Here is an 11910-nt window from a genome sequence, read left to right as displayed (position 1 = left end):
GAGGTGGGGACAGGAATGTCCTCTGTGCAGAAAGTGCACTGGAGGGTGTCTGCTCCAGCCTTTCCCAGCGGCTGGGGAGGGTCTGGGGGGGCTGGGGACGGTCTGGGGGGGCTGGGGATGCTCTGGGGGGCTGGGGAGGATCTGGGGGCACCGAGGGCACCTCCCCAGAGCCCCCCGCGCTGCAGAGGTGCCACCCCCTGCCCCGCTGTCACCCCACACCCCGGGGTCCTTGCCCTCTGGCAGAGGGATGACACTGTGGTGACAGGGCTGGTGTCCCCTGGGGAGTGGCCAGGCCAGCCTGGAGGTCACCGGGCCCCTCTGGGCAGCACTGGGGGCAGTTTGTGCCCCCCTGGGAATGTGGGGGCGCTCCTTGACCCCATCCCGCAGGGTGGGGAGGTCACGGAGTGCTCCTGCACATCCTGCACCCCCTGTGTGCGTGTCCCAAGATTGTCCTGAACTTCTGCATCCCTCAGCGAGGCCAAAGGATGCTCCTGCACCTCCTTCATCTCTCTGTGTGTCCACAGGATTGTCCTGCACTCCCTCCATCCCTCACTAAATCCACAGGATTGTCCTGAACTTCTGCATCCCTCAGCGAGGCCGAAGGATGCTGCTGCTCTCCCTCCATCCCTCAGCGAGGCCGAAGGACGCTCCTGCTCTTCCTCCATCCCTTGGCAAGGCCAGAGGATTGTCCTGCACATCCTGCATGCCTCCGTGAGGCCGAAGGACGCTCCTGCACTTCCTCCACCCCTTGGTAAGGCCAAAGGATGCTCCTGCTCTCCCTCCATCCCTCACTGAACCCAGGGGCTTGTCCTGCTCTCCCTCCATCCCTCGCTAAATCCAGAGGATGCTCCCACTCTCCCTCCATCCCTCCCCCAATCCAGGGTCTCGTCCTGCCCTCCCTCCATCCCCGGCCGAGTCCGGGCGCCGCTCCCGCCCCTCCCGCGCCCCCCGGCGGTCCCGGGGCCGCCCCCGCCCCTCCCGCGCCCCCCGGTGGTCCCGGAGCCGCCCCCGCCCCTCCCGCGCCCCCCGGCGGTCCCGGGGCCGCCCCCGCCCCTCCTGCGCGCCCCTCCCGGGGCCGGGGGGAGGCGGTCGCTGTGGCAACGCGCGTGCGGCGCGGGGAGGGGATGCTCGGCTCGGGGATGGCTCCCGGCGGAGCGGCAGCGCTGCCCGCGGCGGGCCAGGGGCTCCCCTGAAGGTAGGGCCGCACCCCGGGGCCCCCCAGCACCCACGCCCTTGGGAGGGCACGGCGGGGACACGGGGCGGGGGAGCCGGGGGGCTCCGGCCGGCCGGGGCTTGGCTTTGGGCGGGCGCAGGAGCCGGAGCGCGCTGCGGGTCGGAGCCGGAGCGGGGCGGCCCCGGCTCCTCCCGCGGGCCCCGGGCCGGGCGGCCGAGCCCCGGCGGGTGCCACGGCCGGGTCAGGCGTCCGAGCAGCCCCCGGGCGCAGGTGGCAGCCGCCGAGCAGCCGCTGCCATCGTCTTCATGCTTGAGAAACTGGGTTAGCGCAGCGGGGGGAGGCGGCCGCGGCCTCGATTATTCACGGCCGCGGCCCCGGGGGGCGGCTGCGGCCGGCGGAGCCCCCTGGGCGCGGGGGGACGGCGGTACGGCAGGGCCGGGGCCGGTGGGGCGGCACGGCGGGGCCGGGGCCGGGCTGCTCCGGCGAGCCCCGGAGCTGAAGGACACCCGTGGGGATCCCCCCGGGGGTGGGTCCCCGCCAGGTGTTCGCCTCTGGGCTTGAATCCCCCCCAGATGTGCAGCCCTGCGTGCGTTTCCGTCCAGATGTGCGCCCCGGACACACCCCGGGCTCTGCCATCCCTCTCCAGATGCGCGTCCCCGAGTGCGCGCCCGCCTCCCCCAGATGTGCACCCCGAGGGGGTCCAGCAGCCCTTTCCTGAGCCGGGTGGGGGGAAACTGAGGCAGGAAGGAGCAGGAGCAGCGAGGAGGAGCCCCCGAACGGAGCCGCTGTCGCCAGGCAGCGCTCCCACACAGCGCCGGGAATAGACTCCGATGCCGGCGCTGCGGCACCAACGCAGCCCCGCCGCCCCCGGCGGGTCCGGCCGCGGCTCCGCTCCCGTGCCGGGGGCCGCGATCACGTTCCGAGCGGCTCCGGGGGGATGGAGCCCCCAGCCCTTCCCCCAGACCGCGGCTGGACCGCGACCCCCAGGGCGGGGGGGGCTTGGGGTGTGGGGGGCATCATCTCCCCCGGGCAGAGCCCAGCGCTTGGTCTTGGCAGGTTCCCAGCACCTCCCAGCCCTCCCGGGGCTGCGCTGAGCCCCGCGGGTGGAAATTCCCGCTGGATTTCCCCTCCCAGGGCAGCGAGGGGTGGGTGCAGCACCCCCAGACCCAGCCTGGGGCGGGAGGTGCCATCCCCAGCTCGCCCCACGCTGCCGCAGCCCCGGGAGATGCTCGGCATCGCCCCCGGGAGGGGCTGGGGGTGCCCAAATCCCCCCGGGGGGCAGCGGGGGCTGCCCCGCCCGATGCCCAGCGGGGCCCGAGGGTGGTTCTGGGGGTCCGGGCTCCCCCTGGACGCGGGGCCGGCCGCGTTATTCCCGTTTTCCTCCCTCTTTGTGCCGGGCGAAGCGGGAGGAGCGGCAGCCAATACTGCTTCGTCATGATGCCGGCTAATTCTCCCCTTGTCGGGGAAGGGACTGAGCCAGCAGCGAGCCGGGGACAGGCGAGCGGCACCCACGCGGCCACCGCCGCCCCCCCGGGCACCCACGCTCCCCTCCACCCTCCCACCCGCGCTCCACGCAGCCTCCCCGCACGCCCGCCCGCCCTCCCCGCCGCGGTTATCGCCCGCCGGGGCTGGCGGGGGCAGATAGGAGCCCGCTCGCCCGTTCGCCCGCCCGCTAGCCCGCCCGCGCCGCCGCCGCGCTCTCGGATGCGCCGCAGCCGCCGCAGCCCCGCTAGCCCAGGCGAGAGTCAGCGGCCGGGCGAGCGGAGCCAGCGCAGGGCAGCCCCCGCAGCCCCCGCGGCCGCAGGGATGCGCCGCGCCCGGCCTTAGGTGAGTGAGCGGCTCCGGAGGGGCGCGGGGACACGGCCGGGGACACGGCTGGGGACACGGCTGGGGACACGGGTGGCGGACAGGCCGCCGGGGGGTGCGGGTCGCCGCTGCTGCTCTTCGTTTTCCCGTCGTTTTTCGGTGCCGCCGCTCCCCGGGGGGGGCTCGGGGGTGCCCCACCTTTTGTCCCCTGCCGTGTCCCCGCACCCGGCTCTGCTGCCGGGTCTGGGGGCTGTAGGGATGGGAAGGGCGGGGACCCGAGGGGGGGGGGGACGCGGGGGCAGCGGCTCTAGCGCTGACCCCTCCCCGACCCCCTCATCGCCACCGCCCGGGCCACCCCTGTCCCCCCTCCCTGGGGACACCGCCACGGGCACCGCGGGAGGGGGCCGGGACCGCCCAGCCCTTCCCAGCCCCACCTGAGGGGCGGATTTGTGGGGTCTCAGCGCTGTTGCCGGGGGGGCACCCCCCAATCCCCCCCCTCCCTGAAGGGTTTGATGCTCCCTGCCCGTGGTGGTCGCGCTTTTGTGGCGGACACGGAATTTTGGAGCAGCCCAACCCCCCTGGCAAAGCCTGAGGGGCCCAAATCCCATCCCCCACCGCCATGGAGCATCGGGGGGGGGGATTTAGGGGGAGAATTTGGGGCTCCAAGCGCGTCCCCCCCATCTCTTGGCCATGGATGGAGCCGAGGGGGGGTTCAGCTCCTGGCTGTGCCGTGCAGGGTGGGTGGCCAGGCCGGGCTAATTCCAGCCCCTCCCAGGCAAACCTGGGCCCCCACCCGGTCATCCCGAGACCCCCCGAGACCCCCACCCCCCTCCCAGGTGTCCTGCCCGGTGTGAGCCCCTCTGCGGTGCCCCTATGTCCGGTTTTGGGGTGCCCAGGCCCCCCCACCCCGGGGTACCCAATGCTGCCACGCCACGGGGCTGATCCCAGGGCTGGCAGAGCTGGGGGAGTTTTGGGGGGCTCGGGGGCACCCCCAAACCCCCAGCGGGAGGGCGCGGCCTCCTCACACACCCGCAGCGGGTCCCTCCGCGTGCGGGATGAGCAGGCTAATCCCACTTTAATCCCGGATTACGAGCCACGTGAGGCGCGGCCCAGCGCGGGCTGCGGGGTGGCCAGCGGGGCAGGGGGGCCGGGCAAGGACCCCCCCCTCCCACCCCCGGGAGTTTTGGGGTTCGGGCCCCGTCTCCTCTAAACCTGCGGGGCTCGGAGCTCCTGGCACGGCTGGGGGACAGCTGCGCTGGCCCAGATTCCGCGGATGGGAGGAACCGGGGAGGTGGAAATGCCTCCTTCATCTCCATCCGCTCCGGGATGGGGTGGGCGGGTTGTTGTCACTCCCCCGCCTCGCCTCACCCCCCTTGCGTGCGGGGAAACTGAGGCACGGAGCATCCCCGGGATGCGCCCTCCATCCCAGCGGTGGAAAAACGCCCGGGGCTGGCAGCTGGTGGCTTTTAAGGCCACCGAGGTCCCCGGGCAGGACGCAGCGGCTCGGAAGCGATGGGCTGTCAATAGCCACGGGCCCGCTGCCCCGGCGGGGCTGGGAACGGCAGAAACAGGACAAAAGAGGAACCGGACACCGGCGAGCCGCGGGTCGGGGCCCCGCGTGCTCCCCGGGGCTCGCCGCTGTCGCGATCAGGTTGCCGGTGGGGCCCCGCGCGCGGCCGTGCCTCGGTTTCCCCGGTGAGCGGGGAGGATGCTCCGGGCCTGGCCTGCGCGGTTTGTTTGGAGGTTGTGGTGGGAGGAGGAGGAGGAGGAGGCGGCCGGGGCTGGGCTGGGCTGAGCCGGGAAGCAGCGGACACCGCTCCCAGGGCTGGCGGGAACCGTCTGTTCAGGGAACTTGTGACCCCGAGTGTCCCCCGCTGTCACCGCTGGCCGCGAGCCGCCACAGCCGGGCCGCAGTTCGGGCACTCGTGCCCAGCAGGGCAGGGAGGGTGAGGAGGAGGGCGGTGGGAGGAAGGCTGGGGGTCCCGTCCCGCTCCCCCCGCGGGCGCTGGGGGGGTTCTCACGGCCTGGCCCCCGGCCCGGAGCCGGGCACTGATGGCTTTGGCGGCTGTGAAAAGTCAAATCCGGATTTCCTCGGGGCGGGGAGGAGGGACCCGGCCTCTTCCCGCGGCAGCACAGCCGCGGCTCCCCCGGCGCGGGGAGGGGGGACCGGCACCCCTCCATCCCGGTGAGCCCCTCCCGCAGGGTCGTGTCCGTCCGTCCTTCCATCATCCATCCTTCCATCCCTCCATCCTTCCTCCATCCCCTTCCCTCTGCCCACGCTCCCTCTCCGGCTCTTTTCCTTCCCCGCTCCGGCCTCAGCACCGCCCTGAGAGGGGAGCGTGCTCTGTCCCCCTCCTGTCCCCGCTCCTGTCCCCCTCCTGTCCCCCCTCCCGGCCAGGAAAATCCCAAACACTGCGGGCCGCGCTTATCTCGGGCCAGGCGCGGGCCTGGCAGCGGCTCCGCGGGGAGATCGGGGGTTGCCATGGGGAACGCGGCTGCCATCGGGGCGGTGGCTCCCTGCCCGCGCCTGATAAGCTGTCCCCGTGTCCCCAGGGCGCGGGGAGGGGCGGGTGGCGGGGGGGACACCGTGCCCGAGGTGGTTGCGCGGCCCTGGCACCCCCGGCCGCTTTCGTGGCGTCTCTCCGCACCCCCGGCTCGCGTTCGTTTCCCTCCCCGCATCCCCCGGCCCCGCACCCGCCGCTCCCGCTCTCCGCCATCGCATCCATCTGCTCGCTGTCACCGCGTCCCCGCCGGTGTCCCCAGCGCCCCGGGAGCGCCACCGGAGGCGGGGGGCGAGGCTGGCTCCGGCGCTGGAAAGTGTGAGCTCATGGCCGTGCCCGCAGGGACAATGCCACCCTTGTGCCCGGCCGGGGGTGCCCGTGCCACCGCTGCCGGGTCCCCCGGGAGGGCGGGGAGGTGCCGGCGGCGCGGTTCGGTGCCTTAACCCGGACCCGGGGGTTCTTTGTGGCTGGGGGGGGTCTCAGGGGAGGGGACCCGGCAGAGCTCGCTCCTCCCGAGCCCCGAGGATGCTCCAGGGTCCCTCAGATCTGGTCCTGCTCTGTCACAGAACGAGCTCTGCGTCCACGGGAGCCGTGGGGCAGCGGGGTGGGTGTCCCCAAGGGCGGTGCCACCCCCCGTGCCCGGCCTCCAGCGCTCCCCGCGCCGCTGTCGCTGTCACTGCCCGGCCCGCACGAGCTTTTCCCAAATCCCTGCCGGCAGGAGAAGTTTGGGGAATTTTCCCCTTTGTGCTCCAGCCCCGGGGGCTGCGCGGGGCTGGGCCCGTCCCGCTGCCGCTGGAGCCTTCTCGAGGCCCGGGGACAAAAGGGCGTCACTGCCGCTGCTCCGTCAGCAGCCAGGGGACAGCGGGGACAGCGCGGGGACAGCGCGGGGACAGCGCGGGGTGGCCTCACCGCCCTGCCGGTCACCGTCACCCCCGTGTCCTGTCCTTGCAGAGGGACCTCCCGAGCCCCAGCGCGGTGCCGGCGCCCAGGGGGATGCGCGGCCACAGAGGCAGCGGTGAGCGCCGTGTCCCTCGCCCTGTCCCCTCGCCCTGTCCCCTCCCTGGTGACATCTCCTGGCGGGCCTGTCCTGCTGCCAGCACCGCGGGGTTTGGCAGTGCCAGCCTTGGGGGTGTGCAGGGCTCAGCCCCGTGCCGGGGGCGGGGGGAGGTGGGACCCCCACCCCGGGGGGGGCTCTGTGCCCACCCTGGCGGCGCCCAAACCCCGCTGTCCCCACAGGACCCTGTGACTGACACCACCCCGGCAGCCAGAGCTGAATGGAAAGACTGCAGAAGGTAAGGGGGGGTTGGGGGGGGTGCTGGGGGTCCAGAATGGGGTGCTGGGGGTCCAGGGATGGTTCTGGAAGTCCAGAATGGGGTGCTGGGGGTCTGGGGAAGGTGCTGAGGATCCAGAACACAGTTCTGGGGGTACAGGGAGGGTGCTGGGGGTAAATAATGGGGTGCTGGGGGTCCAGGGAGGGTGCTGGGGGTCCGAAAAAGTTCTGGGAGTACAGAACAGAGTGCTGGAGGTCCAGATAGGGTCCTGGAGGTGCAAGGAGGATGGTGGGAGTCCAGGAAGGGTGTTGGGGGTCCAGGGAAGGTGCTGGGGGTCTGAGAAGGTGCTGGGGGTCCTGGCAGGGTGCTGGAGGTGCTGGGTGTCCTGGCAGGGTGGGAGAACGGGGAGCCCTGCACGCAGGGGAGGCACACGGGGCCGGTGGCCGAGGGCAGGGGCAGTCACGGGCTGCTGTTAGCAGGGCTCTGCCTTCCTCCTCCTCCTCCTCCTCCTCCTCCTGCAGCCCAGCCTGGCAGCACCATCTAGCGGCAGCGCGTCCTGGCTGAGCCTCTGTCACCTCCCGCTGTCCCCTGCCCGCCAGGAATCCCCATCCCAAATAACCCGGGATCCATAGAGGGGTCCCCTGCCCCCCCTGAGCCCATTCCTGGGCTGAAATCTCCCATTTTCCGTCCAGCAGCCACTGACCTCCCCTGGGAGCGTCTGCTCTTCCCGCGGGTCCAGCGTTCCCGGATCCCCCTCCAGCATCGTGGTAAGAACCCGCTCCCACCCCCCAGCGCACCCCCAAATCCGCGGGGTCGCGATGTGCCCGACCCCAAACCCTCCCTGTGCCTCCTGGAGGGGCGTGAGCCCTCCCCATCCCCAAAATTCCCCTTCTGCACCCCGAACGAGGCCATTTCCCCCCATCCCAGGCCAAAATGGACAACGAGGTCCTGGGCTACAAGGACCTGGCTGCCCTCCCGAAGGACAAAGCCATCCTGGACATCGAGCGCCCCGACCTGATGATCTACGAACCCCATTTCACCTACTCGCTCATGGAGCACGTGGAACTGCCCCGGAGCCGGGAGGTGAGGGGGTTTTTTTGGGAAAAAAACAGGGAATCCATCTAGATAAATTCAGGGTATCCACCTAGGTAGAAGGGTTGCAGAGCTGGGGCTGCTGGAATGAAATATTAACAGCCTAACAATACTTAAAATTCATTAAAATTCATTAAAATTCGTCATAATTCATGGCAGATGGTGAAGGTTATTAGAATCTTTAAAATTCATTTTTAAAGCTATTAAAATGGGTTGAATTCTTGCCTTCTGCAGCGTTCCCTGTCTCCCAAATCCATGTCTCCTCCTCCGTCTCCGGAGGTGAGTACCGGCACTGCGGGGCGCGGGAGGAGGGGGCGGTGCTGGGCTGGGGAGGGGTCTGCCGGAGCCCCCATCCCGTTTTCCCGCAGGTGATCCGGGAGTGGCTGGAGAGCCGCCCCCCCAGCAGCACCCCGCTGCCCCCCTCGCGCCAGGGCACCGCGCCCACCCGCAGCAGCGTCCAGCACTTCCACCGCCCCGGTGAGACCCCCCGCACCCCGAACCGGGACCCCCGGAGCTGCCCACCCACCCAGAGCGGCCTGGAGCCTCTTCCCACCCCATGAGATCCATTCCCAACCCCATGAGATCACTTCCCAGCCTCATGAGATCCCAATCCCATGAGATCCCATTCCCAATCCCACGAGCTCCTATTTCAAGTCCCATGAGGTCCTATTCCCAGCCCCCTGAGCTCCCAGTCCCAGTCCCAGTCCCAGTCCCAGTCCCAGTCCCAGTCCCAATGCCATGAGATCCCATTCCCACTCCCATTCCCATTCCCATTCCCATTCCCATTCCCATTCCCATTCCCATTCCCATTCCCATTCCCATTCCCATTCCCATTCCCATTCCCATTCCCAACCCCTTTTTCCCCCAGAGACAGACACCACAGAGCTCAACATCTACAAGAAGCCCCCGATCTACCGGCAGAAAGGTGAGGGCGGGTGGGGGGCCCCTCCCACGGGCTGGGGCATCCCGGGACGCCCCCTCACCCCCCGGTGCCCCCCAGACCACCATTCCAGCGCCCACCACGGGAAGCACCTCATAGAGGACCTGATCATCGAATCCTCCAAATTCCCGGCGGCGCAGCCCCCGGACCCCAACCAGCCCGCCAAGATCGAGACCGACTACTGGCCCTGCCCGCCGTCCCTGGCCGTCGTGGGTAGGTGGGAACGGAGGGGTCTTCCCTCCTGGAGACCCCCGGGAGGGCTGGGAGCGACTGGAGCAACCCCGCTTCTCCCGCAGAGACGGAGTGGAGGAGGCGGATGGCGTCCAAGAGGGGCGAGGAGGAGGAGGAGGACCTGACGGAGGAGATGAAGAACCTGCGGGAGCTCCAGCGGCAGGAGCTGAGCAAGGTCGGGGCGGGCTGGCAGCTCAGGAGGGGCCGGGCAGGCGCTGGCACCGGTGCCAACGCGTGTCCCTCGGTGCCAATGCGTGTCCCCCGGTGCCAACGCGTGTCCCCCGGTGCCAACGCGTGTCCCTCGGTGCCCAGGTCACCTCCAACCTCGGGAAGATGATCCTCAAGGAGGAGATGGAGAAGTCTCTGCCCATCCGGAGGAAAACTCGCTCGCTGCCCGACCGGACGCCTTTCCACACGTGTGAGTGGGGCTGTTCTCCCTGAGTCCCGTCCTGTTCCCTCCTCGACCCTGGCTGCCTGTGCCCCCCCTGTATCCCCCAAATCCCACCTGCACCTCCCAAATCCCACCTGTATCCCTCAAATCCCACCTGAACCTCCCAAATCCCACCTGAACCTCCCAAATCCCACCTGTACACCCCAAATTTCATCTGCACCTCCCAAATCCTGCCTGAACCTCCCAAACCCTGCCTGTACATCCTAAATCCCACCCGCACCTCCCAAACTCCGCCTGTACCCCTGCCTGTGCCTAAAGGTCCCCAAAGGTCCCTAAATGTCCCTGAGGGTCTCTGTCTCTCTCGCAGCCCTCCACTCGAGCTCCAAGAGCTCCTCCCTCCCCGCCTCCGGCCGGAGCACCCTCACCCGGGTAGGCGGCTCTCAGCTGTCCCCCCCCGCCGCCGGGGTCACCCCCGGCCGGCCCAGGGGTTTGGGGTGACCCCCCTGACCCCGTCCCTGTCCCCCCGCAGCTGCAGTCTGCAGAGTTCGGCTCGGCGGGGAGCGAGAAGGGCAGCCCTGGTGCGGATCCGGGCACGGAGTGGGGGCGATCCGGGGGTGTGGGGGTGACCCCGGAAGTGTGGGGGTGACCCCGGGAGTGTGGGGGTGACCCCGGGAGTGTGGGGGCGATCCGGGGGTGTGGGGGTGACCCCGGGGGTATGGGGGCGATCCCGAGGGTGTGGGAGTGTCCTGGGGGTGCGGGGATGTCCCGGGGATTTGGGGGTGTCCTGGCAGATGTGGGGGTGTCCTGGGAGATGTGGGGGTGTCCCTGGGATCTGGGGGTGTCCCTGGCAGATGCGGGGGTGTCCCCCGGGACTGGGAGGGGTGGGACAAGCAGCACTGTGGGGGTGGGGCGCAGCGGGGTCCCCAGGCTGAGCCCCGCCCCTCTCCTTGTCCAGCCCTGCAGGTAAGAGCTCACCTGGCTGCGGACACCGAGACCCGGCGAGAGGGTGACGTACAGGGGGGAGGGGACAGGGCCCGGGGCCACCCCTGGGACCCGCGGGAGGGGCTGAGGGAGGGTGTGACACCCCCAGGCTGGAGCCCCCACCTCGGCTCAGCCTCAGGGGGGACAAACCCGCCCTTTGGGGGGGCTGGGCCGGGCTGACCCCGGGCTCTGCCCCCCCAGAACGGCCAGCGCGGGCGCATGGACAGAGGGAACTCCCTGCCCAGCATGCTGGAGCAGAAGGTGAGCGGGGCCGGGGGGCTTGGGGGGCTTTGGGGGGCTCGGAAGGGCCCGGGGGGACTCTGAGGGTCTCACAGCCCTGTGTCCCCCCTTTTTGCAGATCTACCCCTATGAGATGCTGATGGTGACGAACCGAGGCCGAGTGAAGCTCCCGCCCGGCGTGGACAGGACCAGGCTGGAGGTAGGGGCTGCGCCAGGCTCGGGGGGGCGCTCCGGGAGGGCTCCGTGCGCTCTGTCACCGCCCTCTGTCCCCTCCCTGCAGCGACACCTGTCCCGCGAGGACTTCCTGAAGGTGTTCGAGATGTCCCCGGAGGAGTTTGGCAAGCTGGCGCTGTGGAAGCGCAACGAGCTGAAGAAGAAAGCCTTCCTCTTCTGAGCCCAGCCCGCCCCGTGCCGCGCCGTGGAACCGCTTTGGGGCTCTCAGCCGGTTTTTACTGGGGTCCCCCCCACTTTCCTCTCACCCCCAGCCCCTCAAATCTGCCCCCGCCCCGCCTGACTCCTCCCGCAGGGGAGGGGGCTGGGGGGGCTGGAACCTGCCTGGCCCGGGGTGGCAGGGCTGGGGCAGCCCCTGCCCCACGGCGGGCACGGTTCGGCCGGGAGGGGAGGTTTGGGGGGGTCTCTGGGCTTTGTGCCCCCCATTTCTCCCCGGGAACGAGCCTGGCTCTGCTTTGGCCCGGCCGGGAGCGTGCTGGCTCCACTGGGGGGATGCTGGAGGGGTCCCCTCCTCCCTGGCGGTGCTCTGTCCCCAGCCCCGCACCCCCGGGTGCCCCCCAAGGTGCCCCTGTCCCCCAGCCCAAGGCTTGGGAAGAGCCGACACTGCCAGACCGACGCCCCCACAGCAACGCCAGGCCCCAACCCCCCCTGCAGCCCCCCGGGTTTGTCCCCCCCACTCAGCCCAGGCCCCTCCTGTGCCAGGTGCTGCAGCGAGGACCCCGAGGACACTGCCAAACCCCCCCGGGCTGGGCAGGGGGGCAGGGGGAGCCCCCGGGCTGGGCAGAGTCAGGGTGGGGGCAGCCCCTGGGAGCTGGGGGGATGCGCTGGGGGGTGCAGAGGGGCACCGGGGCGATGGTTTGGGGGGCACTGAGCTGGGTTTTGTGGGGCTGGGGCCATGGATTGGAGCAGGGCACGGCTCGATGGGCACTCCCGGGGGCTGGGCACGGGGCTGGGCACCGGTCAGCACCTCCCCCTCCCCTCCCACCCCCTCCCCTCTCCGGGCACTCGTTTTGGGCAGGACCCCTCTCTCCCCGCACCCCCCACCCACCCCC

At 70.7% G+C, this 11910-nt stretch overlaps 1 protein-coding gene across 1 annotated transcript; it reads left to right on the top strand.

Moving 5' to 3' along the window:
• Positions 1 to 2596: 2596 nt before the first annotated feature.
• Positions 2597 to 11611, top strand: DMTN (dematin actin binding protein). Its single transcript, XM_063420023.1, is given in 17 exon segments — positions 2597 to 2958; positions 2960 to 3001; positions 6433 to 6490; positions 7445 to 7519; positions 7680 to 7835; positions 8079 to 8123; positions 8213 to 8321; positions 8713 to 8769; positions 8845 to 8997; positions 9081 to 9190; positions 9328 to 9433; positions 9774 to 9835; positions 9936 to 9984; positions 10362 to 10369; positions 10589 to 10648; positions 10746 to 10826; positions 10908 to 11611. Coding segments are annotated over 17 exon segments (1635 nt in total). The 5' UTR covers positions 2597 to 2608; the 3' UTR covers positions 11022 to 11611.
• Positions 11612 to 11910: the final 299 nt, after the last annotated feature.

The sequence above is a fragment of the Prinia subflava genome, chromosome 29 (genome assembly GCF_021018805.1).
Source record: "Prinia subflava isolate CZ2003 ecotype Zambia chromosome 29, Cam_Psub_1.2, whole genome shotgun sequence".
Taxonomy (NCBI): domain Eukaryota; kingdom Metazoa; phylum Chordata; class Aves; order Passeriformes; family Cisticolidae; genus Prinia; species Prinia subflava.
This window is presented reverse-complemented; position numbering and strand designations above follow the sequence as displayed.